This window comes from Nestor notabilis, unplaced genomic scaffold, assembly GCF_000696875.1.
Source record: "Nestor notabilis isolate BGI_N333 unplaced genomic scaffold, ASM69687v1 scaffold2516, whole genome shotgun sequence".
Classification (NCBI taxonomy): domain Eukaryota; kingdom Metazoa; phylum Chordata; class Aves; order Psittaciformes; family Psittacidae; genus Nestor; species Nestor notabilis.
Window position 1 is genome coordinate 42,725 of NW_009933133.1, and position 26,114 is coordinate 68,838.

At 37.7% G+C, this 26,114-nt stretch overlaps 1 protein-coding gene across 1 annotated transcript in view; it reads left to right on the forward strand.

The window, feature by feature from the left end:
* The window catches only part of RGS22 (regulator of G-protein signaling 22), a 58,605-nt gene that overhangs the window by 19,424 nt on the left and 13,067 nt on the right, over positions 1–26,114 (forward strand). The window contains exons 8-18 of the mRNA XM_010016703.1: positions 2,509–2,759; positions 2,874–3,129; positions 3,707–3,868; positions 4,814–4,994; positions 9,205–9,330; positions 10,887–10,988; positions 16,798–16,992; positions 21,221–21,313; positions 21,828–21,994; positions 24,926–25,088; positions 25,697–25,855. Of these exons, the coding sequence (XP_010015005.1) occupies positions 2,509–2,759; positions 2,874–3,129; positions 3,707–3,868; positions 4,814–4,994; positions 9,205–9,330; positions 10,887–10,988; positions 16,798–16,992; positions 21,221–21,313; positions 21,828–21,994; positions 24,926–25,088; positions 25,697–25,855 (1,855 nt within the window). The remainder of the gene's footprint in view (positions 1–2,508; positions 2,760–2,873; positions 3,130–3,706; positions 3,869–4,813; positions 4,995–9,204; positions 9,331–10,886; positions 10,989–16,797; positions 16,993–21,220; positions 21,314–21,827; positions 21,995–24,925; positions 25,089–25,696; positions 25,856–26,114) is intronic.

Genomic DNA, 26,114 nt, shown 5'->3' on the forward strand with positions numbered 1-26,114 from the left:
TGGGAGAGAACATACAGATGAATTATGGACATACCTGATTGCAGGTTATGGACATTATGGGCATACCTGATAACCTTGCTTCTGTTTCGTAGGCAGTAGCAAGACGAACCGGGAAGTGTCAGCTCATATTAGGAATTTGCTGGCCCCCATTCTTGGGGAGAAAAGCAGCCATTCTACTCTGAGACTTGTACTGCTGGGACCTTGGTGTCCAATGGCTGGATCGTAAATTGGAAGACATGGTAGCTCCAGAAGCCTGTCTTCTTCCTCAAACCCATGAGGATGACTCCAGGATATATATTGCTGATGCATGAATGATTAACAAAGTTATTGAAGCTGCTTTTGTTTGCAGCTCATGACTTCACCACTAATTTTTGCAGTACTTTGAGTAGAGAGGTCACAAATGCACCATTCTTGCAAAGCATTTATGTAGCTCTGTATTGCAGTGGGCTGGGCACAGGCTTCTCTGTCCTCTTTGGCTGCAGCTGTCCTGCAGTCAACAGCATTTTGCCTCAGTTAATATTTCACATCTAAAAAAATTATTTTATAACACAAACTGTCACTTTCCCTGTGCTTATTATTCTTCCTTATGCTTATTTCATGGGAAATCTCTCATTCTTCTAGTCAGATTTTCTTTTCAGGCACAGTATTCAACTGGTGTAGGGGTCAGGCACTGGAAGCAGTAAAGCGCATCAGCTAAGATTCTCAGAGCCAGCCTGCAATTAGAAAGAGTTCAATAGCTGAAGGTATTTGCTTGGACAATCCAGTTTGAATTCCTTGCTCACTGCTTCAGTTGGATCAAGGTTAACAATTAATGTCTTGAGCAAAACCCTGAGCCACTTGGCTGTTGATTAATCAAGAGCTGTGTTTCTCCCTCCCTAATTGCCTCAGGTCCTGTGAAATCTATTCTTCATGTTTCAGTTTCACAGAACTGTGTTGAGAAGCTATAATTTTTCTTTCTCAAGTGAAAACATTTGAAAACAGTTAAAAAATAAGAGAACATATTTTAAACCACACTGATTTTAATATTAATGTCAAAATATTGTGCCATATATACTTACACAGAAAATGATGTAAGTGCAGAGCAGGCTAGCCATGTTCCCAATCCAATTGGCTGTCTGTGACAGTGGCCAGCACTAGATAGATGTAGCTTCTTTTTGGAGGAAGATGGAAAGAATGTCTAACTACCATTGTCATTTATTGACTAGGCAACCATAGATGGTTTCACTGGCTGATTAACGTTAAAAATGTGAATTCAGTGGATCTGAGAGATTTAGCCCTTTTCTGTCACAACCTCATGTAGTACATGTGCTTAGAAGTTGTAGCAGTCTCTTCACTGACAATGTTTTGCCTACCTACAATAGCGATACAATAGCGATACAATAGCAATACAATAGCCTACATCTTGACTTTAGGGAAATACAGAAGGTTCAGTCTATTTTATAGTTTAAACACTGGATTGATATGAAGATATTGTAGAGCCACAGCTGAATTACGACTTTTTTTTTTCTTTATTTCACTTAGATTCTGCTGCTGTTCATATACCTGTAGTTATTCAGTTTTATAGGACTGACTTGTACAGTGACAGCAGCATCAACCTAGCTGAGCAGTATGTACACTCAAGGTTATCTTTGTTAACATGCTTCAGAACTACTTCATTTGCTAACAGTCTGGCAGAAGTAGAAAACGTATTTGAGCAAGTTGAATCAGTAAGTTTCTTTCCCAGCAGACCAGGATCCTGGGGCATGCTTAATAGCATGGAGACAATGAGGAGTTGGGAAAAAAGGAATTAAATAGAGAAGTGTAGACCAAAAAAACCAGGGCTTGTCACTGTTGTGAACTTGTTAGTTATGAAACATTTTAAAATGGAAATAAGCCATTCCTGGGTGGCAGACTGGACTGCAGGATTATTAAATGTTTCCAGAGCCCTTGACATAATCATCTGTTTTGTTGTCCTATGTATGTCAAGAATTTACCCAACTGACAGAAGCCTGTTAGATGTTTTAGTCTAGTGCAATAACCAACGTAAATAGACAAGAATTATCACTTCCTAGCCTTCTCAGGCCTAAACAAAAAACAATCCTGCTACATACTGTGACTTTGATCAAACTATGATCAAATGCTCAGGAAGAAACTGGGCCTTGCAGCACAACAAGGTGGTTTAACAAGTGCTGAGGAGCTGGGATGGTCAGCTGAGTAAACAAGACAATTGGCTCTGCTGCTCTACAGAATTCAACAGGGAATGAGTTTATGAGTCATGGGGCTGAATTTCTAAACATATAGCAACAGCAGAAGCACCTCTGCTGTTCTCTGCTCTGCAGCATGACATGGTCTGATTGTTCTGCAGTAGAACAATATAAAAATATATATGCATTTTTTAACTTAGAAATGTTGATATGCAAGAGAACAGTCCTGAATCAGAAGAGTCTTTAACAATCTTTTCTGATTTAATGCAGAAGCAGGTTTCCTGTCTAAGGAAGTCCACCAATGGAGTTTCCTTCAACCTTCAAGGAAATCAAAAGCCATCATTTTAAGGAAGACATCCAGGGAGGCTGAGGAGGGTTCTTCTGTGGCCATTTCTGAACCGTGTGCTCACACTCAGTTAAGAGTTTATGTAGAACCGAAATTGGACAGCTCAGCAAAAGAAGAAAATGAACAGGAAAGCGCAACCGTTCGGACACCAGAAGAATTCATACCAGATTATACTCAATTTGTAATGAAGGAACCTGTTTCAGAACTGACCCACCTGCCAACTGCTGACATTCACAATAATGTGGATTTCCACAAACAGCCTGAAGTATTTATACATGAGCTATCAAATAATAAGTTTGCCCATGGCACTGCAGAGTCACTCCTTTCCCAAAGTTCTTCTCCGTTTTCTGTCTTGGACTCCCACAGAGATGTGAGAGAACAAGACACTGAAGAAGTAAGCTCAAAATCAAGTTCTGAAAGTGATGGGTCAGACAGTAGAGCTGCCTGGTGTATTAGTCACAGGACTTCTGATACTGGCAACAGACGTGAGTTTGAAAGATTCAAGAAGTTCATTAAAGGAACACTTGGGGAGAGGTACTGGTGGCTCTGGATGGATATTGAAAGACTAAAGGTGCTCAAAAACACTACAAGGCAGCAAAGGTACTTCTCATTATTGGTTATTCCCATTGTTTTAATACTTGTAACCCAGTTAGATTCATTCAGAATAACTTGTAATGTTTGAATAGAACAGACACAATTAAAGTAATCATGAGTGTCATAAGTTAAGTTAGGTGATGACTCTCAGGGGAAGTTAGGAATGACTCTGTTGAAGCTGATAAAACAATTTTTGCAATCATGTTTGCAAAGCTTACATGAAGTCAGAATTACCATAGTATTATGGTGTTGTTTAGAAAGAGACTTGGAAAACAGGTGACAATAGAAAGAAAGAAAAAAAAAGAATAAAATAACTTAAATTCACAAATAGGGCATTCGGTATGACACACTGCTTTAATGAAAGGCTCTGCTGAACTCAGATTGTCTATTCTATAGCACTTTACATTTTATCTTATATACAACTTGTCTCTAACTTAACTGTGGATTTTTTTTTTGATTTTGGCTTCAGCCATTTTCAATTAAAAACATTTTGCATGACAGCGATTTAACCAGTAGGGTGAACCATACTTGGTTCTATATAGAAGCTGATACATGCTTATATAACTATTTTTGTTGTCTCAAGGCAACTCAATAAGATGAAGAAACTGTATCTTCTGAGCAGTGGAGACTACTTCCTCAGTTCGGAAGTGTTACTCAGACTTAATCTACTGCATGGAGAGCAGTGGAATGTAAGGCATTTGAGACGGATTCAGCCTGAAGTTGTGAAACCTCTACTTCTTTACTGGTATGAAAAAGTGAACATGAACTAAGATTCTATTGTTTAACAAATTTCTCTTTTCTTTGGTAAGCCTATTAAGTTTATTTCACTTCACTTATTCCATGGCAATTATGGGGAGCAATGTCATTGTAAATACTAGCAGATGTTGCCTCTGAATTTTTAGTTGATCCTAAACTACACTGCAATCTGCTGACGAGCCAGGTAGATCTGCCTTACTGAGCCCTTGTTATTTTACTGCCAAAGCATCTGAACTACTTTGTGTATAGCTACCTTGGATACCATTCAAGTAAACTAGGCTGCAGGTTAGAGAAACCCCTCCAGGCATAGAAGGTTAATTCTGTCCTAAACTGTTCTCTGTACTGCCCTTCTCAAGTTTCTGAGGATGCTCTGTGTATACATCTATGTGGAATTTGACCCTGAGACTTTACTGTTCAATGTCTGTCATACGAAATGCCTTTTACGTTATTGACGGCTTAAGCAAGGATACAAATTTTAACCTGTTTCCAAAACATAAGCTAAACTTTTTAATGCCTTTTCTCCTCCCCAAGAGGAATCAACAAATTGCAGGCATAAACAAGCACCTGCAATTGTGTACTTTGCTGGGGAGCCTCATGAGAGTTGTGGTATATGTCCTGTGGCCTACAACCCTTCCCTGTTATTTGCTGTAGGATGAATGGGGCATATCCTACTCATATGAAGACTCATACAAAGGCAACTATGTAATGGTGCAGAATTTGCAACCTGTGTTTGTTTATGTGTGGCTTGGTTTTAGATGTGGAAAAGTGTAGTGTCTAAACATATCTTTAACACTAACTGCTTTTTAATTGTAGGTGCATACAGCTCCATATCTTGATACAGTTTTGTGGTTTGATACAGCTTTGAGGAAGTTCTACTTTTTAGATTTGTGTTTTGTTTTGTGGTTTTGGCTTTTTGCTTTTTGTTTTCCTCTAGGGGTCCCAGATTTTGTGTCACTCATTCAACAGCAATAGAAACTGCCAGTGCAAAACTGAAGATGTGGCACACATGCCAACAGAGACCAAGGGTGGACATTGATCCTTTTCCACATATAGTGTCATTGCTACCATTGCAACTTAAGTCTTGCATGCCCAAGATACCACCTTCCATTCCTCAGGTAGGTAGGATCACAACACTGAAAAACAAAGCCTTGTCCCATCAAAAATAACGATAAAACTCCTTGAATTCAATGGAATAAGAATATGGTACTTGATTCTTATGAAGTCAAGATTTAGCAAACTGGTCTGTGGCAGGTGGTTGTATATAAAAACACAACATGATTTTACTATACTTTACGTAACAGGTTGCTATAACATGAGTCAATTTTTCTTCTCAGTTACATTGTGGCTATTTCATAGGTCTTTTGGATTGAAATTAAAATTAAGTACCTATTGGCACAGATTCTGTCCTTCAACCAGCTTTATCTTAATCCAGATTAATTCTTACAACTTCACTGCAGTTATCCTGAATTTACCCATCACGTTTGTAAAAAGGGCACAGTTCTCATCTTCTGTCACCTGAATCCTTCAGTCAGCTACACATTACTTTTGCTTCTATAGAGAGTCATAAGCTACACAACACAGACCTTTTCATAACATGTCACTTGCAGGTGGCCAGTTCAGTTTTGACTCTTTTCTTCCTTGAAAGCCTGAATTTGAGAGATAACTGCAATGAAAGCTGCAGGTTTTAGGCAACACAGTGTTAAGGCTCAGGACAGAAGGTACCTGGAGAATGTGGCTCAAGTCTGTGGTTCCAGTATCAAGAACTGAATGGGCTATGCCCATAGATCTGTTCACACACACATCTGTTACTTTGAGTTGGATAGTTTTCAACTACAATTCTATTTTTTAAAAATAATTCATGGAGATAGTGGAGGAAAAGCAGAGGGACAGATTTCCTGTTCAGAAGAAGCTGGGTTCAGGAGCCAGATTCCTGAAAAGGGGAGCCAGAGGCAACTGCCTCTTACAGAGACCAGTTCTGGCTTCACAAGGTGTGCAAATGACCCAGGACTAGCTGTAGGTCAGGCAGACAGGATCTTGGCTCCACAGGTTTTCCAGTCCCTGTTGAGTTCAGCACTTGAAGAAAACTATGACCTGGGACCTATGCACCTCATAGAATCAGCTGATGGACCATTTCTTTCCCTTTCCCTTTCCCTTTCCCTTTCCCTTTCCCTTTCCCTTTCCCTTTCCCTTTCCCTTTCCCTTTCCCTTTCCCTTTCCCTTTCCCTTTCCCTTTCCCTTTCCCTTTCCCTTTCCCTTTCCCTCTTCCCTTCCCTTCCCTTCCCTTCCCAATGATGTGGCAGAATGCTCCCTTTCTGTCCTTATCTGAGTGACTGTATCTGTTTTACAATGAGCTACTTAAGGCAATCCTAGTAAAAACTCACAAAACATGTTCACCTGACATCCGCTGTAATTCTGTACAGAGTGCATGTAACATATTTCTACCTGTTAAAAGTACAATTTTAAAGCTATGGTGGTTATTAAGGTGTGCTGAAAAATCTTGCAAAATATTCAGAGAAGCTTTTTGCAATTTGCAGTTTTACATATTGTGATTGACAAGGAAAAATAGACCTGAAAACCCTTGAATATTTTGAAATAGTTAATGAGAACATGTTAAGAAAACACAAATGTAGAACAATAATCAGAATTGCCTTATTTTTCTGTTATGTCTTTCAGAAAAGTAGAACAAGCTCACCAAAAACTTTACTAAAACTACATACGCCGAATTTCTCTTTGAAGAAATCATCAAGATTATCACCTACCCTGCCATCAAGACAGAGCCCCCAAAGGGATGATATTTCTATCAGTAGAAAGTGGCAAGTACAGAAGTCCCTTGTACTTCTTTCTGCACACCAGCGTACCTCAAATATTTATGAAAGGCTTTTAGATCCTACTGTTTAAATGAATATTTTTCTTTAATATAATGATCTGCTTAGGGAAGCACAGTTATGGTACAGATTGCATGCATGGACAACTCCTGTCTGGCTGATTAGTTTCTCTTTTGTTTGTGCCACCACACAGAAGGGTTTATTTCTCCTTTGTTTATTCACAAAAAAGTGTTTTACCTTCACTTGTGTAATAGCTGATATTCTCTACATACATTAATATTCTTTTAACCTGTCTCAAGCGCTTGCCCTCAAAGACATACTGTGTCAGTGATTTCCACAGGGCTACATGAAAAAGTAGTCCTCTGCATTTTTTACATTTATTACAAGTTTGAACTCTCTATGTACTTTTTCCTCTACTATTCACTATGTCATTCTACCTCTTTCCATGCCCCTTAGTTGTTTATTTTATAAGCAGTCCTAGTTTTTTCTTAAGTATGTATTGAAAATTTTGTTTGTTTGTGGATCCAGGCCAAAATCAGCCAACAGAGACATGATTCATTACTCGGCTTTGGATGACACCAAAGACTCAAAATCCCAGGGTCATAGAAAGTACACCTATGCTGAGCTGCTCCAAGTAAGTACTATTTAAAAATACTAGTTGTCTTGAATTATGGGTTAAAACATTTTATTCTCTAGTATTAAAGGGAAAGTAGTCAATGATGATGAGAAATTGGTTTGATTATATGAATGTCAATACCTTATGCAGAGGTATAATTAGAATGTCAGCATTTTCTGTGTAGTATCTTTCACCTATCTGATAGGAAATCATGGCATATATAGAGGTTTATTTTCACTAGAAAGTGTTGATCTTCTCCATGGTGACCTTGTGTTCAGTAGACTATTATTGAAAACTTACTGGAGAAATGCTTCAGTAGAATCATTGCCTAGGAGAGTATACCAGACTTACACTGAAAACTGAATCTGCCCTAGAAAGTCATTAAAACAGTAAAATTCAGAAAAGGAAAAATGCTTCACTTGTACTACTCCTCTTTGTTGCTTAGGTAATTCACTCTTCTTTGTTGAATTATTGCCTGCTAAGCAGGCCCTCAATCCAGCAAACCTCAGGAGGCACAGGCTGCACAGAAGAGCCTCTTCTCAATAACTGTGAAAATGTTGACAAATCAAACATGTGAGATGTCAAGATCTGGCAATTTAAAATATATCCAAAACCTTTCATGTTTGTGGAATGGTCTTGAAACAGCCTGCTGTTTCATTGAGATATTGATACCCATGGCCTCACAACTAAAACAGCCCACCATATTATGAAATCTGGGCTTTTTTACATGTGCATGGAGTTGGCTGATCACTTGAGCACAAGATTGATTGGTTTTACATCAAAATCATACTTCATTACTTCACTGCAACCATTTTACTTCTTTGTTAATTTTGACAGAAGAAAAGGCTAGTCTTTGCAACTAGAGGACATTTGCAGTTAGAAACTTACATTCAGGAAACATTCACACCATGAACTATTAGTTTTTATACAACTTCACAATTCAAAGTTTCCCTCTAGCTAAGAGAGGAAAATACTATCCATTTACATGTACAAGGCTAGACTGGAACCTGCAGTCAAGACCCCAATTTGCCATAATGCAAAGGGGAATGCAGGAATTCATAGTTCAACTTCATACTGGGGAGGGGGATCTTCCTACTCTGCTTCAGAAATCTGACTTCCTCCTGCCCTTCCCCATCACTGTTACTGTTTGGAAAGAAGCTTGTTGTCAGCCACCACACTCATCTGCTCCCACTTCTGGTATCAGACAGCAAATCAGCTGAAGTTTCTCTTTTGTGACCATCAGAAACTTACTCTTTTGTAGCCTCCTCCAGCTTCACTGTGAGCATTGTCAAAAAGGATATATCCTTCCTCAAATGCTTCAGGAGCTAGCCAGATTAAAGAGCATGGATTTCTTGCCCAGTAAATGCTCATGATTTTGTTGCTGATGTCAGTGTGTAAGCCCAGGAAACATATCTTTTGTTCCATGATAGTTAATTGTTTCGATGCTTGACCAAATAAGCACTTGTTAACTTCTCTTAATCCAAAACACGGTAGCCTGAGCTGAGTCTGCTTTTGACAGCTACGTGACATGGCCTAGTATCATTAGAATTCCCTGGATTCATAACTAAAGAGTTAATGACAGAATTAAGGCTGGGTTTGCTTTTCTGTTTCAAGTATTGAAGATCCACCTAAGGGATACTATGGCCATTTTGCTACTCTGCATGCCTCAGTCATCAGACTTATTCCACTGGATGTGAGTATTTAGTGGGGAAAAGGTATGGAGAGCTATGATCGACTGCATGTGTAGTAGAAAATGGAGTCTAGTTTCATGGGGTGAAAATACTAATTGAACACACTGCATGGCCCTCCACTGCAATGTACTCACATTTGAAAATAATGAAAGCCTGTTACTTCTTGCTGTATAACTGTATTTTATTTATCCAGGGGAAAAGTGCTGCTGGCAGTGCTGTCTTAAGGGGATCAGGAATGGAAAGCATGCTGCAGTCTCTTTATTTGGACAATAGAGCAGGCTACTACTTCACACAGTTCTGTGAGAAGTCAGGGAATAAGGTATGAGCATTTTCCTACCCTGTGATAATTTAGTCTACAATTGACTGAATGCCAAGTTATAGAGGGCAGCCAGACTGAAAAAAAAAAATGGAGAAAGAAAGATTGATGACTGGATGAATTATTACTTGTGAGACTTCAATCCCTCAACAACAATAAACTGTTCATGTGTATATTCAAACTAATGACAGGTCTTAACCAAGCTGTCAGATCCTAACTGTCTCAAACCGATTGGAAATCTGATTGTACCATCAGGGATAAAAAAAGACTAATCGTTTTTAAAAACTAGCCTTTAACTTGGCAGAAAAAATGAGGTCTTAACCCACAAAAACATTTTTTAAAAAGATGGAAAATCTGTTATGCTATTACTCATGATAATATACCTCCTTCTTACTTGTTGGGTTAGTGATGTCCAAAATCTCCAATGTTTTAAAAACGTTCTTCTGCTTCCACGAAGCTTCTTGGATTTCTGGGAAACATAACACTATTTCTTCTCTGTAGTCAGCAGATCCATCATTCATTGCTGGGTGTAAATTGAGGATTGGTTGGAACAAGTTATGAATCTGAGTCAGTGTTCAGTGGCTTTGCAGAAAAATTGAGTCTTTAGGGAAGATTTGAGTGCAATCAAGATGGACATCTGTTTCACTGCTGGCACAACCCGGAATGCAGCAGCAGTAGCTAAAAATGCCTTTGGCTACCAGAAGGCAAGAGCCAATGTTTCCAAAGCTGAATACCTTCATCTAAAACTGTCAAATGTGTATAGATAGAAATCTAAGTAAAAGTAACTTATTTTTTCACTGGAGATAAGCACCTACCCACATGGCCTCTAGCCTTGGCAGGTGCCAGACTCCTTTGAAAATTATTTCCTTAAAGTTTGTCTACGACTGTGGAGCCTATTTCACCCATATGCCAGATCTGGCAGCCTGCAGTTTGTGGAACAAAGTTCCCTGACCTTATCTTTTTGGAACACTTGTCCAGTGATAGGGGTTTCAGGGTATTTTTAAGATCCAAACCCCATAAATACTTGATTAAAAGAGAGGACTTGAGGAAAGACTCCTCCTCCTGAAATAACTTTTGATGCTTGTTTGAATTTATGAAATGAGGCCAAGACACTGTGCCTCAGAATTGTATGCAATAAAAATGTAACGATAGTCCCAGTAACATATGTCAAGTACACAATATTTAATTGTGTTGGTTATTGCTGCAAAATGCTATTTCACCATGGCACAAATTTTGCATGTCCATTATCAGCTTTTCTTCTTTAGTGCTGGCTTTATGCCACTGAAATGTGGTTACTTTTCAAATGTTAACTACAATGTTAACAATTTTAATGGACAATTACGCATAAAGGATACAATAAAAGATAAAATATCAGAATGATGATGCCATTAAATATCTTGTCCTTCTGCCAATATGCAACAGAAGATTAACTCCATCTTAGATTGAGCTTGATTTGTGGTGACCCCAAGGAGCTGAATAATTACTTGCATTGGAAAGTGAACCTTTTATAAAGCTGTGATATTTGGATAGCAATAACTTACAATATTTTTCATCTGTAGTTGTGGAAGAACAGTGCGTACTTTTGGTTTGACCTACAAGCTTATCATCAGCTTTTCTACCAGGAAACTCTTCATCCTTTCAAAATTTGCAAGCAAGCTCAAGTAAGTTGTAAACAATGTGTTTTGTCTTCACAAATACGCTTGCTCATTCCCATCAAAAATACATTTCTTCAGTGTAAAGACTGAAAAGATAGAAAGTAGAAAAATTTCCAGATCTTGACAACCCACACCAAAGTAAATCTGGGTTGTGGACAATAAAAGAAGCTCTTTGGATTGTTTCCATGGTATTTCTTGATTTAAATGTTAAACATGCATAGTTTGATTTCTAGGTTCTGCTGCCGATTCCCAGTTTTATCTATTATACTCAGTTTCACTAATCTCCCCTTTGCTCGGTGGGATATTTGGAAAATATCTGCTTAGTGTTAACATCAGAGATAATATTTTTCTAAATCATCTAATTGTGCTGTACCTTTCCTTTGATCTGTGTGAGTCAGAATTGCAGGTCTCACAGTCCAGACCTCAGATAATGACCTTAGTCATGAAAATGGATCTTTCAGTGGTCAGTCCTGTTTTTCTTTCTCTGGTTGTCAGGGCATTTTGCAGTTATCATCCTCTCCATTTGATCTTTAGACCCTCACTCACTGTCAAGCGGAACTGATATTTCCTATAAACAAGCACCCTTAATTGAGCATGCACTGTGAGTCAGGGAATAAACCAGAAGTTAATAGGTTCATCACAGGCCATGCGTGCTGATGCTGTTAGCAACTGCAGAATAGTGTGACACTGCCAGGGAAGAAGGCTGCAGCAGTGTTGTATCATTAGAACTCACAACTTTTAAAATCACTTTGTGAAACTTTGGTCTGTTTCTCCTCTGCAAACCTTGTGTAGGAGTATATCGTATCTGCATATTTCAATATATGCTGTAATAAGCAAAGCTACTTCACATGTCTTTCATGTCTTTGAAACTAGTGTCTGTAAAGAGCAGTGGAGAATAATCTCTTTATATGGTTTATGTTACTGAGCATCTGGACTTCCTTCAGTTTGTCTTCTTTTCCTACATGGAGGTTTTACTGGAGCAAATGACATTATTCTGTGTATTTGTCCAGAATTATCAGCCGAATCAGTGTTATTTGTACAGAAACACCAAGCAGAGGCTAAGGCTCTCTCCTATCACACACCGGCTAACTTAAACTGCTACCCTATTTAGTTGTTTTCCCCTCCAGCTCTACTTATGGCCTGAGGCTGACTGTCTCCCCTATCTGCCCAGGCCAGTGTGTGGCCAGGGACCCTGCTCACAATAGGTGTACAAGTTACCTAAACCTGGACTGTCTTCATTTTCCTACATGTTTTGTTGCAGGCCAAATCTTAGGTAATCACCCATGGTGGTTTTCAATTCGGTTTCATTTCACTCCAGCTCATATTCTTTCTGCAGTGGTTGCATGGCTGAAAATTAAGGCCCATGTCTTTTTTACTTATTTCCAGTGCTGGCCTGGTGGTGACAGCAGAACATCATACAATCAGTGTTACCAGGCAATTACAGAGAGCTCCATACGCATAGCCATTAAAGTAAATACATCAAAACAAAATATGTGAAACTGTTCCATTAGCATAACTAACAGCTGAAATGTAACATAACAAATCAACACATGTGCTGCAACATTCGGTATCATTCTCTAGCTTGCCTTTTAAGGCTGCACAAAAATAATTCTTGTTTTCATTGGAACATGGTAAAGAATCAAGCTGCAACCAATCTACAGGGTCTGCTTATCCAAGAGATGCCTTCCCAAATTCTGCGCTCACCTTTGGCACAATAAGATAGTCATTCCAAATACTCCTAAGAGAATGTGGGTCAGATTCACACAACACATCGTCATGTACATTTTAGTATTTATTACAGAAAGAGACATCCAAAGTATTCTGTATGTGTTCTGCCTGCTTCCTGTTAGAAACAAGAGCAAACCCGGATTGCTGTATATCTGTTACTCATTGTTTCATTTGTTAGGCATTTTTATGATAGAGTAAGAAAATGCATTCCAAGGTATATATGCATTCATCCAGGGACAGAAACTACAGTGAGAATGAAATCTGATGGATAAAAATGAGTACAGGTAATCATCCAGAAACATATATGGTTATTCACTATAAACACACACACAGGAGTGTAAAATAAATTGAGAAAGAAAAGCAACAAAGAAACAGATATTGTAGTTTTTGATAAAAATAAAAAATAAAAAAAAATTATAAAAATAGAGTTAGAAAATTTAATACAGTTATCGGAAGCACAATATTTTAACGCAAGAATCAATTTAGATAAAGGGAGTTATCATTACTGTGAACTTTTAGGGTCAGACACAAGATTTATGTTAGTGGAAAGTGATGATGGGGGTGAAGGCAGTTTAACCTTTCCATTTTAGACCAGTCAGTGCATTGTATTCTTCCATCATATGATTCTGTCAAGCAGCTGCACAAGCCCCTCTTTTAGATCAGAGCAATATCCATGTCTTGGGCAGCAATATGAGGCGCTTGAGTTATATTTTTATGTTTCCTGCTTCACTCTAGTCATTCTGCAATGGTTTACCAAAGTCTTCTTATCCGGGGATGAATTCACACCAAAACCCAAGGCCTAAACAAGTCCTGATCTGGAAAGTCATAAATGAGGCTGAAGAATTAATCTGAATTTCTTAAGCATTCTGTATCTTCAGATTTGTGCCATTATAAGTAATATCAAGATGCAAACTCTGACCAAATTTCCAGATAGGGTTTTGGGTTTAATCCATTACTTATCCTAATACAATTATAGGAAAATGTATAGCTGGCAGGTAGGAAAATTCTTTATGTGTTACAAAAGGAACAAAACATTGAATAAATGAAGTATGATGTGCACTTGATGTCACATGCTCAAGATTTTTGTGTTAATTCGATAACCGTTAGGTTCATTTAATGTCATTTTTTCCCATTGATGCTTTAGGAGATTGGCCAATACCACAGTTTCAGTAGTTCACTGAGATTCAGAAACCCACAAGACTTCCATGACATGGGAGTCAAAAAAGGCTATGAATATTCTTTTTTAAAGCATAAAATGTATTTTCCCCCTATACCTTGCTAAGTTCATTTCCCAGTGCTAAAGGCTGTGAATATAGTCACTTTTCCTCTATTTTGCCATGTCTAGAACTTAGTCTCAGTTGCATTCAAATCTAGATCTACAGATGCACCTGAACCCTCAGCAAGGGACACAGGGATGGAAGCTCCTTCTCTTTTCTCCCCTGTCTGCATTCACTTTGTCACCTTGTGATGTTATCTTTTTACTTGGTGGGCTAAATCCCATAGCAATGGATTCTTACCAGAATTTAAGAAAAAGGTGGCATCATGCCAAATCCTCAGACACTGTTAATCTGAATCCTTCAGAAGTGAAGAGGCCATCCTGATTACAGCACTGAGGGTCTGGTCCATTACATTTGGAAAAGTGGACTCCTATAGCTAGCCTAACCACCTCTAAATCTCTGCTTCACATGTATTATCAGCCCTAACTGTTGTTTCTGGGAAAAAAATGTGTATATTTACCATGCTCCGGTTTTGTGTGTGAAATAATACAGGACTGGGTGGGAGGAGGAGTTCTGCAGGTAGAGCAGCCTGCAAAGGCAGACCCTAATATCGCAATATATTATGACAGTGTTTGTATGAGCAGATTGTCAACAATTTTTGACCAGAGCTTTCTCAGTCTGGGCAATTTCTGACTCTGTAGGCTGAAAGTTTTTGTCGGCTCTGAAGAAAAGTAGCAAATATACTCAAGTTAATTCATTTTGTACAAAATCACAGGGAAAAGAAGAGTTTCATTCAAGAAACTTGTGTAGTGTTTGTTTTAATTTTATTCTTTAAACTATGCTAAAAATGATCAGCCATTTAAGGAACTAGGTTAAAATATTAAGGACCTATTTTGGACCCTTTTCACCAATTTACAAATCTCTTGTGTGGTTTTATGACTCATAAGAGGCGGACCAATGTAGCCCTAATGATGAATAAAATAGTTAACCCCTCTATTTTTGAAGATACTATGTCTTGGTATCATTGGACTAGTCTCTTCTAATTTGGCTGTTTTATATGTTAAATGTTTTGGATCAGAGTAGAATATGATGTAAGTGAAACTTTCCTAGTGTTAGAGTTCTTCAACATATTCCAACTTTCTGATTTCACTAACTGAATCTGATTAATGCTGTCTCTCTTAAATTTAAATTTATTTGTGGATTTGCTGAGAAGGGCATAATTTAGGATAAATGTGGTATTATTCTCATCTTGCTAGGGCTCTTCTTGTGAGTGTCCTCATTCTTTCACCTTACCCTTACACCTGGAGGTCCTTATTGCACTGATAACATGGGTCACAATAGCCAGAAACCATCTTTGTTTTCAGTGATTAGATCTATGTAGACAGGGGGTGGAATCCTACATAAAGAAGTGTAGTAATCATAACAAATTCTAACTGGGGGATCGATGTCAGCCATCATAGCCATGTATTCCTCAATGACCTTGTATCAGGAGAGTCTAAAGGGTCTGTTTCAAGTTGTTAAGGTGCAGGATAACAGGGATGTAGTCTGGTGGTTTTAAAGAAAGAATCTAATAGATCAGAATTTTGTTTAAAACAAACAGAAACATAATTATTCAATGTAATTAAACATTCGCTGATTATGCTTGAAATTTAAACACAACAGTGTTTTATTGCTGCTGAACACAGAGTAAATGTATTATTTTCTTCTTTTCTACTGCTTTGTACTTTTGTTAGTTACAGCTAGATTTTAGCAATGTAAGGAAAATAAGAATTATTAGAAACCCACATTCTTCATTGCCAAAACTGTGTGATAATAAATAGTGAAGGTGGGCTCGTCAGGGCCATCCTAGAGAGAAATTTTATTATACTACTAATCTGATTCCCTGAACATATGTTTGAAAATTAGTTTGACTTTGAAAATACGAAGAAGAGAAAACATTTATAAGTGCATGAAATCTACTATGACAGCATCTTTTTTCACTTGTGTTTCTAGTTGCAGTCAGAATCATAATGTATTAGAAAGATGTTCTAGAATATCTTCTTCCAAGATATTCCTGGAAGAAAGTGTTTTTTTCATTGAGTTTTCAATGTTCTTTTTTATAGTAATTTATGAAACATTTAAAAACCAAGAATTTGACTTAGGAGAATATTTTGAAAATAAATAAACAAACAAATAAATAAATAAATTACTCTGTGCTTCAAGAATGAGCTGATAGAGAGAATGAAACATTCTCCAGGTTCAGCTTTCTTCTGTTTGTACATATTGAATAGCAAACTCTGTGTGCTTCATAAACAAGCATATTATAATCCCTGCTTTGCTAAGGATTTAGACCTTAGTTGTGCGGTGATATCTCCTGCTATGGATCCTGTACCGTGATAGTCTCACTGATGTCGAAGAACTGTGCATGAGAATCTCCACACAGAATTATATCACTCTTCCACTAATTTTAACCTTAGATTTACAAATTCCCATCCATTCAGAAGAAGTAAGACTCCTTCATAAAGTGGCCCAGCACATACTCTGCAAAATGACAATACAACTTCATGAAGAATGCAGTTGCTGAAACGATTGTGGTTCCTGAATCTAACTAAGAACCAGTCAAATATTTCCAAATAAAAATTGCATTAAGTATTAATTTGTGGTCTAACCATTTTAACGAGTAAAAATGGCAGGGAGGTCAGTTATGGCAATAACTGATTTTTGGGCAAAATTGTAATATTGATGAAAACAAGGCACGTGTAACTAGAATTATGTTTAGAATATACAGCAGGGCAGTGTGGGACAGATATGCATTCATTCTCTCCTTCAATGGACTATGACCACTGGAATAGATGATGGCTTAGAATCAGTTTTCTTCTGATTTATTGTAGTTCCTTTATGCAACTTACATTGCCCCATCTGCCAGTATGGATATTGGACTTCATCAGAGGAAGAGAAACATGATTTATCAGAAAATTGACCCAGCTTTTGAGGATCTTTTTGACTCAGCAGAAGAATATATCCTCACTGTTCTGATAGAACCATGGATGAAGATGATGGAAGAAGACAAACATACTTATGGAAAGGTAACTCATCTGGATGACACAGTGAAAAATTCTTGTGACAGAGAAGAAAATCACGAGAGCCTTCATATACAACTCTGTTACAATTCTAGTCAGGAAGGGAGAAGTATTATGTGGTGTTTTGCTCACCCACTCCTTTCTATACTGATGAGTGGAGTAGGCTGAGCTTCCTGCGGAGAGCAGACTTCCCATCTGGGAGGAAGGTGCAAGCAAGGAGGAATGTAACTTACTATGGCAAAATTTCTCTTTGCACTCAGGAAGTGTCATGTTTCTGCAATCTTACCATTGATCAAATAAAAATAAGCTGTGTTTCTAGAGTGTTAGTACAGTGATGCTAGGTCCATAATAATTCTATAAAGTATTTCCTGGTGTTAGGAATTAAAGTGCAGCTACTGCTTAGCATAAGAGGAAATGTGATATGGTGATCCAGCTGTATTTTTCCCAAACACCTTTTAGATAGCTGCCCTGCTGTGTAAGGTCTGACTGTGCCCTGCAGGCTTCCTGAAGCAGGTGGCTTGGTGATCTACTCAGTTCTAATTCCAGAAAGCCTCTGAAGGCTTGAATTGAGCAGGCTCATGCAGGTCAGAGGAAATGGCTGCAATCCTGACTCTGCTTTTGACAAATCAGAAATGTTGGAGGCAGTGGTGGATGCTGTGGCTCTCTGCAGTTTATAAACTTACCTACAAGTTACCAGCTGCAGGTCAAACTTCTAATTCCAAGTCTTTAAGATCTCTCTCTTGGGTACAGAGGGAGAAACTTAAAATGGGAAATCAGGAGGTAGAGGGCAGGAAGTTAGTTCTTGTTCCTGTTTTTCTCTACTATGACCTTAGACGAAGCATCTCCATTTTTACAGGAAATATCATCACTTACTGCTGATACTTCTGTCAGCATGTAATGAGAACATGCATACATGCATTGCCTCCTCTAAAAATTTTGAATTCCTTTTGTGGCAGTTTTGTACCACATTGTATTTTTGTTATTATGTTGTGCATGCATTTATGAACAATCAGGAGAACAGATTCCCAACATCAAACTTGACAATGATCTTTTAAGCCTATAAATGGTGGCCAATATTAAACATTTAAGAATATAGTATAAGAACAGAAAAAAAACATATGGCAGTATTGCCAGCTTCAGCACTTTGCAACTGAGGAGATTAATGAAGCAGAGAATTTACCCACATTTTTGTGTCTAATAGTCTTTGATGAGTAGGTTGGGTTTTTTTCCCCCATGGGTTTATGTAAATGTGTCTTGAGTCATTTTATATCTTTAGCTTCAGTGCATTAATGGGTTTTGTGGTTTAATCATACAATAGGAGAAAAAATGCGTATATTGGTTTGCTTGCAGACCTCTCCATGATAATTTCACCTGGTGCCCTAGTTTCCTATTTCACAAGGAAGAGGGAACAATTGCTATCTTGTCATATTCTTAATGTTGCTATGCTTTTACATGTTTCTGTTTAATTCCACTTCAGTTACATCTCTTTGAAACTCAAGAATCCTGGACTACTTGACCTCTCCTCTCACAGAAGGCATTCCATATCTTTGTTACATTTATCACCCCCAGCTATTAATTCATATCTTTGTGATGAGATGCAAGCAGTACTCAAGGCCTGGATGCACTAAGGGTTATTCAGTGGCAGAATCATGTTTTCTGTTTTGATCTTTGTTCCTTTCCTAATTGTTCCTATGATACTAACTGCCTTTTGATTCCTGGTGAACTTTGAGGGGATGTGCAATATGTAAACTAACAGCCATCTGCAATGATTCCAAGATCTCTTTACAAAGTGAGAACAACTAATGGAAAGCCCAATTTGGAGCTTATTGGAATGACTTAATGTTTGTTGTCCTTGAATTCAGCTGCCCTTTTATCATGCAGACACTGAAGTGTCCTGAAATCCTGCTGCTCTTCAAAGTCAATATAATATTTTTGCCCTGTGGAATAATTTTGCAAACTTTGTTGTCTCCTCACTCACCTCCTTTTCCAGATAATTTCTGAATGTTTAACGAAAACAACCTCAGAGCAGATCCCTGTGAGACTCTAATAGGAACCCCACCCCATAATGAGAGTTATTTATTTCTTTATTTTGTACTTTGTACCTTATAATTAATCCACAAAGGGACTTTCCTTCTCATCCTGTGATAACTTCATCTCCTTCAGAAACGTTGAAAGTTTGAACACTGAAAAAACCTTATCAAAATGAAATATACTAATCCAAATATATCTGCAAAATATTCTCTTCACTTTTCAGCATCTTTTCTCAGCTTTCAGATAAATTATTTTGACTAAGCTATTTCAGCTATAATTGTTAATGAACTGCAGAACACCATGTAATTGATTGATGCTTTTATTAATATGAAGTTTTGGTTACTTTCTATCAGACTAGTTTTACAGTCTTTTGTAAATGTGTATTTTCCATGTGTATTATCAGAACTAGTTGTCTAATATTTATTGCCAGTCCTCACTGAGTCAGGTCATGGACTCAGCCAAGTATTATTATACATCATTTTTGTACAAAAAAGACTCTGCTTTTGAGCACTCTCCAAGTACAGTATTTTCTACTGCTTCTATGATTGAAGAAATACTCCAAAGTAACAGCTGAAAATATAAACTTTTGCTTTAAATTAGTATGTGTGTCAGTTTATACCTCCGTGAGTTAACTGAGGGATAGTCTATTGCCCTTTCAGTTTAGATGCTGCTTTGCTTTGCAAGTGCAGTTACGTGCAGACTTCTCAGTGCCCTAATAACACAAACATCTTAATCAGAGCATGAAAAAACAGAACTAAATACTTTCGAGTGCACAGTACATGTGTTTGTGAAGAGTTATAATACACAGATATAACACAACCTGTTCTAGGAGGCACTAGAGTCTCTTTGTACTAAAGACAGGCTGATGCTTAGACACACACTCCTCAGCACTAAGACAAGGTCTGCTTTATATTTTGTTCAGTCCCCGGCTCTACTCTTCCCCTTTGTTCTACCATACAGCAGGATGTATTTGGCCCATAATGAAACAAGATATTTTAACAAGAATTAGGTGAGTCCAAAATTGTTTATTTGGGACATAGTCAGTATGTATCTACATTTTTATCTTTAAATGAAACATGAAAGCAGGAGGGTTCCTTTTTATTGACTGCCATCCTGCCTCTATCTGCTTTCTGTTTAAATTATATAAAAAATGTTCCGGATTATTTTCCTATTTACTTTTAAACTACATTTTCTTTTAAAGGAAAGAATACCCAAAAGCACTTTATAACAGTGGAATAGAATTACTTGGAGCCTGAAGGCATTCAGATAACACAGTGATTAGTGTGGTGTTCACATGTAGACAAAAGCATAATGAATATTAATCTAAAATTGGCATTCTCTCTCTTGTGCATAAATGCTTGTATAATAAGACCACAGCTTTCTAATCTTTGTAGTGGGCGTGCTAATCAGTATAACACGTTGGCTTAATTCTGCTAAATATCCTAAAACCTGCATTTGAATGGCTTAGTCAGCCGAGACAGTCATCAGACTATTCCTTACGCAGTTACTGATTGTTTGCATGTAACATGGAGAACTGCTCTAGTTATATACATGAAGCTTCTAATTAAATTAAAGAACACCAGTACTTCATGAGTTCTAATCATGGACAACTTATTATTTTAAGGCATTACCTGGTATAAAACTAAGAAGGAGACAAGAAAGTCTGAAAGTTTCCACCTTTGACATTTAGACATTATAGCATCTTTCTTATCTTAAATTTCCATATCTGGAAATCTGTGCCACTGTTTTTGACATTTCCCACTGAGAGTCACAGTTTTAAAAGCTGTTTTTCTGCTTCGCAGTGGCACTTTGATATAAAATTTACTGTTATAAGCAATCAGGTACATCTGACACAATATACACGATAGAGTATACACACAATATACACAATAGGTTATATGCACAATATAATTTACCAATTTTTTTTAATACAAAGCTCTTTTTAAAAAGATATAGTTATTTAGTGGTGTTCTGCAGAAATCTACGTGTGATCCTACACAGATATGAAGATTTTGTTCTACTAGAGTTTTTAATTGAATTGTTTGCCACAAAGGTGTGACTTCTAGTATCTTCTAAACATCAGTCTCATTACTGGCAAATGGATTCTTTTCTATCCTCTGTCACTGGCAAGGTGCCCACTCGGTTCTCTCCATCTTTCTATAATGTGTACTGTAGGGATGACATAAGATATTATTTTTATTAGGTGGAGCTGGTGGAGGAAACTCGACAGCTGGACTCCGTGTACTTTAGAAAGCTCCAGGCTTTGCATCAGGAGAGTGGTTCCAAGAAGGATGAGGTAAGACAAGCACCTAATAACAAAAACAAACTCATTTTTCTATCAATCAGAGAGGGTTGAGTATCAGCAATGAAAGACTGACTACATGCCAATTTGGAAAAGCTAGTAGTCTGATTTCTACCATTAATTCTGGGGAAAGATTGACAGCCATTGTGTTAATTACAAATATAGATCCTCTGTCAGTAACGTCAGCATCAGACCACTGTATGATTGGAGGCAATGAAAGAGTTTCCACTAAAGTCTGTGGAATGTATTTTGGGCCCTTAATCTTGAGTAAATACCTAAATTTCAAGTAAATTACAGGTATATATTGGTTTATTTGATTAGGTAACCTGGTATGTTTAAAGCAAACATAAAACTAAAGCTGATTAAGAGCTGGAGTCTTAATTTATTTTCTCAGCAATCAAAAGCTGTCCTACAGAGACAGAAGTTATCTAATGCAAGGATTATGAGACTGAGCAAAACATAGAGATGAAAAAAGCAGTTATGCAAGTGAAATAATTTCTTCCCTCAGAGTACTGCTCCTGACACTTGTCTGCCATCTTGCCCTGATGCTCTAAAAGAAGATGAGCACTTGCACCAAGTTCCCAGAGAATTGACAGGTTCTAATCTATCTGACCTCATCCATGACAAGGAGAAGTTAGAACAGTTCTGGGCTTTTCTTAATGAGCATTCTGCTGGGTATGTTTCTTTGTTATTATTATTTTATCCATTTCTAAGTTCAAAGAAATCTTTGCTGGGGATCTTGGCTATCTAAATGTTCACAGATTTTAGTCTTTTTTAAAATGTGTTTGTATATTTATGAAATACACATGCACATTGTTCAGACAACTGAATTGCCTTAACATTTTGGGGGTAAATATTCTCCTTACATAACATGTTTGTATTACAGTTCTGCTTTCAGTTTCTGCTTTGATTAGTGGCAAACCCCTGAGTAGAGCAACTAGCCTATAATGAGTAAAAATGTCTCTCTTTTAGTACAGATTCAATTTTGTACATTTTAAAAATTAAAGCTGGATATTATAAAAATGTACAAATAGAAGACAGCCACATTATTCTTACAGTGTGAGAACAACTGCAGTTTTGTGTTTGCACTGATCTAAACAGAATTAAGGACCAGTTCACAGCAGATACAGTTTATGCAGGGTTTTTGAAAAAGTGAGCCCATTTGTTTAAAAATGAACATCTAAACAGAAGTTCTAGTTCTAGCAGAAGTAAATGTGACTCTGCCACTTTCTCTCTCCCTCTTTTTCCCCAAGCCTCACACCGATCTCTATCCTGTTTTAGGAAAAGGCAAATATACTTTTTAAGTAACTGCTAGCAAGTCCTTAAGTTGTCACTTCCTTTAACCTGGGTTCCCATAAACTGATTCTTTGCATATTGCCTCTTGTTTCTAGTCAAGCACTGCTATCATTTTAGATCAGGTATTGGTCAGCTTTTCCGAAAGTGTCCAGAGATAGATGTCTAGCACAGGATTCCTCTGGCCAAGAGTCAGTGTCATCACTTCTGCAGGTCCCTATGGTCAAGTGACTTCTGAGTTAGCTGTCTAGACCAGTGGTCTCCAAACATTTTTGATTGCGCACCCCATCAGAGAAAGATTTGTAAGCATGCACCCTTGATACATGTATATTTAATTTTTATAAATTATATATATGTGCTACTGAAGTCCTAATATTTTCTTACTGCTCCCCAGTGAACCATCTCTTTGCACACCCTACTTTGGAGACCACTGGTCTAGAGTTCGTCTCTAACTGGGGAAATGGCAGGAATCACCAGATAACAGGTCACTGGCTAAGATGAGGTCTTGAACAGGTACACTGAATGACCCTTGGGACTTCCTGCCTCTCTGTTAATCACAGACAAGTCTCATCTTATGTCATAGAGCCAGGCAGAGAAATATGTAATTTATGGAGAAATTTTCTTTTGTAAAAAATTCATAATGAACTAAGAATTTGAAAAAGTCTCACAAAACAGTGTTTCAGAGCTGGGTCCAGACCTAGGAACTCTAAATTCCAGCTAGCATGCTACAGTAAAGATACTTAATGGTACTATAAGCTTGAAGGGATCCTAGAATTAATGCAGTCTAGAAAATTTCAGCAAAAACCACGAATACGTCATTTGCTTCTTAATGAAAATTTATAGTTATGTGATCCGAGTTTCAGGAAGGACAGACTGAGTTGAACCTGAGCACAAATTCTAGTAATAAACTAAAAGGAGTTCCATCAATTAATATTTTCTTAAATATATAGGACATATTCACACAATTGCAAAACAGTTTGCACTGCTTTGGGTTAGTGGGTTATCACTTGTTACTCTTGCCAGACTAACTGACTATGCACATGCTTCTGATCTGTTGAAAGGAAAAAGTAGAGTACGGTAGGACAAGCCACCACTATAAACAGTTTAACCTAACACACTTTAAGATTATAGAATTTGCTTTTTAAATAAGATGGACATATTTGGTTGTTTGTCATTGGTAGATGCCAAGGAGTAACTCCATAAACCACAGTAACTTGGATCACTTGCATTTAGGTGAACTTACGTCGTGATGAACTAGCAAATGAAAGAATCTTAGTCTCAGTAGAACACAGGTCTCAAAATACTTCTGGAAGTGGACATCTGTTCTTAAATCAGTTAGACGCTTTTGAAAATTTTACTTTTAGATCAAAGTTTTGAAAAAGCCAGGTACTAACTGACTGGAAAAGTGAAACAGATTTGTCTGAATTTAATGTTTCATATTTCCTGCTGCAAATACAGTGAATGTCCTCATTAAAATGCTCACAAAACTTCAGCTAATAAGATACTATTAGAAAACAGTCCTATAAATTAAACTGAAACTGTAGGTATGTCACTTATTCTGTCCTCTGGTTTAAACAACAAAACCAATATATGCTCCATTAAAACAAACCTAAATTAATACTTTACACACAATCAGTTATGAACAATATATAGATTCAAGAATTGCATATGGTGATTAATTATAATTTACTATGAATATTGAAATAAGTAGTAGAATCGATGATTTATGGACAGGCAGCCCACACAAAGCCATAGAAACAAAATCTGCCATAAATTGGTTTTGTCTGGGTGACTGCAGACTGACTTAAGCTCTAGCACTTCACACAGGGTAGGAAGGGGGTGATTTCTGGGGCTGACGTTTCCAGATGTTATCCCTGCTTCTTTCTCAGGCAACACGACAAGGACGCAGAACAGGAGGTGTCAATTCATCTCTTGGTGGCTCACAGCCTCAGTACTGCTTCAAATTCTCATGTTTCATTTTTCATTCTCTCTGTGAGCTCTGCACTATGGCTCTGGTTCACAGTCCCCACTGGATTTAGCAGCAACACACTGTGGAGGTTACTCCATTCAGGGTACTCCAAAAGGGATCCTAAATGAGATCCCAAAGATGTGTTTGATCTGCCTGTTCAGCAAGTGCTATGGTCTCACCAGATGGTACTAGCAAAGAAAAAATGACATAAAATTTCAGTCTAATCTGACCTGGTATTTAGGACTTGAACACTTTGGTGGCTTGTGGTTAAACTGATAACTCTGTAGAATGTTGATGAAATTAACTCAATATTGAAAAGACATTCTGTTTAAATTTGTTTGTAGCATGGATCTCATGTGCTGGCTAGATATTGAACAGTTCAGAAAGATGCTCCACAAGGATAAAGAAAAAAGGGAGGAAAAATCTAAAGACATTAAAACCAAGTACTTAAACAAACAATACTTCTTTGGACCCAACAGCCCAGCTACCAGAGAACAACAAGAACAGGTACCAGTTACAAAACTGTTCATAAAAAACAATCACACTGAATTTGACTGAGATAAAAGTTCATAAGCAGCTTTGCTCCAGATTTTACCCAGGCTATCTCCTAAAATCTTACCTATATTTTTGGCCAGAAATCTGGTTCTGGTTGTGGGGGTCCCTTCCTTCCTGTTCAGGCTCTTCCTCCCCCTCACCTTACAGAACATCTCAAATCCTGATCTGTGTCTGCAGCCAGAGCATGCACAACAAAGCTCAGAAAAAGTGTAAAAATGTCTGTCAGGCAGAGTGACTTGTTCCAGCTTTCTATTTTAGTACGTCAGTAAAGCCACAGACAGCAAGTCTGAGCTGTGGTACTCTGATATGTCTTGATACTTAGGAAATTTACTTGGTCAAGCTGGGGTAGTATTTGCCAGAGTCTGTATTCTATTATAGGTAGGGACAAATGTAATCTGTTCCCTTTTATGAAAAGTACATGTGAGCTTTGGGTAAGCATGCATTAAATGCTTTGCTTACAGTTAAGCTCATGCTTTGCTAAACCAAGGATGTAGAGAGATAAAGGATTTTTGGTATACACAGAAGTTTATGTCATGTGTTATTGTATTTGGATTGCTTAGCTAATTCATTCAGGTGGAGGATGGGGACAAATCCTTCAGGATCAACTTTCAGCAGCGGTTCTGGTAGAAATTCAGCAATGCATCCAGAAGAGATTAGAAAAACAATGGCTGCCATTGTTCCTGGCAGATGAACACCATCGGGTGGAGGGACAAGCAAAGGTAATTTTTTAAGAACAGCAACACATCCAGACATTGCTTGTTGTTTGGCTCATAATTGGGATAAAATGGTTCAGAGGAAAAGCAGGTCACAACTCACATTCAGTTAACATTTAAAGAGACGCTGTAGCATGTACAGGTTGAAGCATTTAGCCTGATAACTGTGAAGGCAGTTTCTCTGAAGGCTTAGTCTAGTTGACAGTATTATTGTTTTATCCTAAATATGAAGGACCTGGTGTTAGCTCTGCTGCCAGCCAGGCTG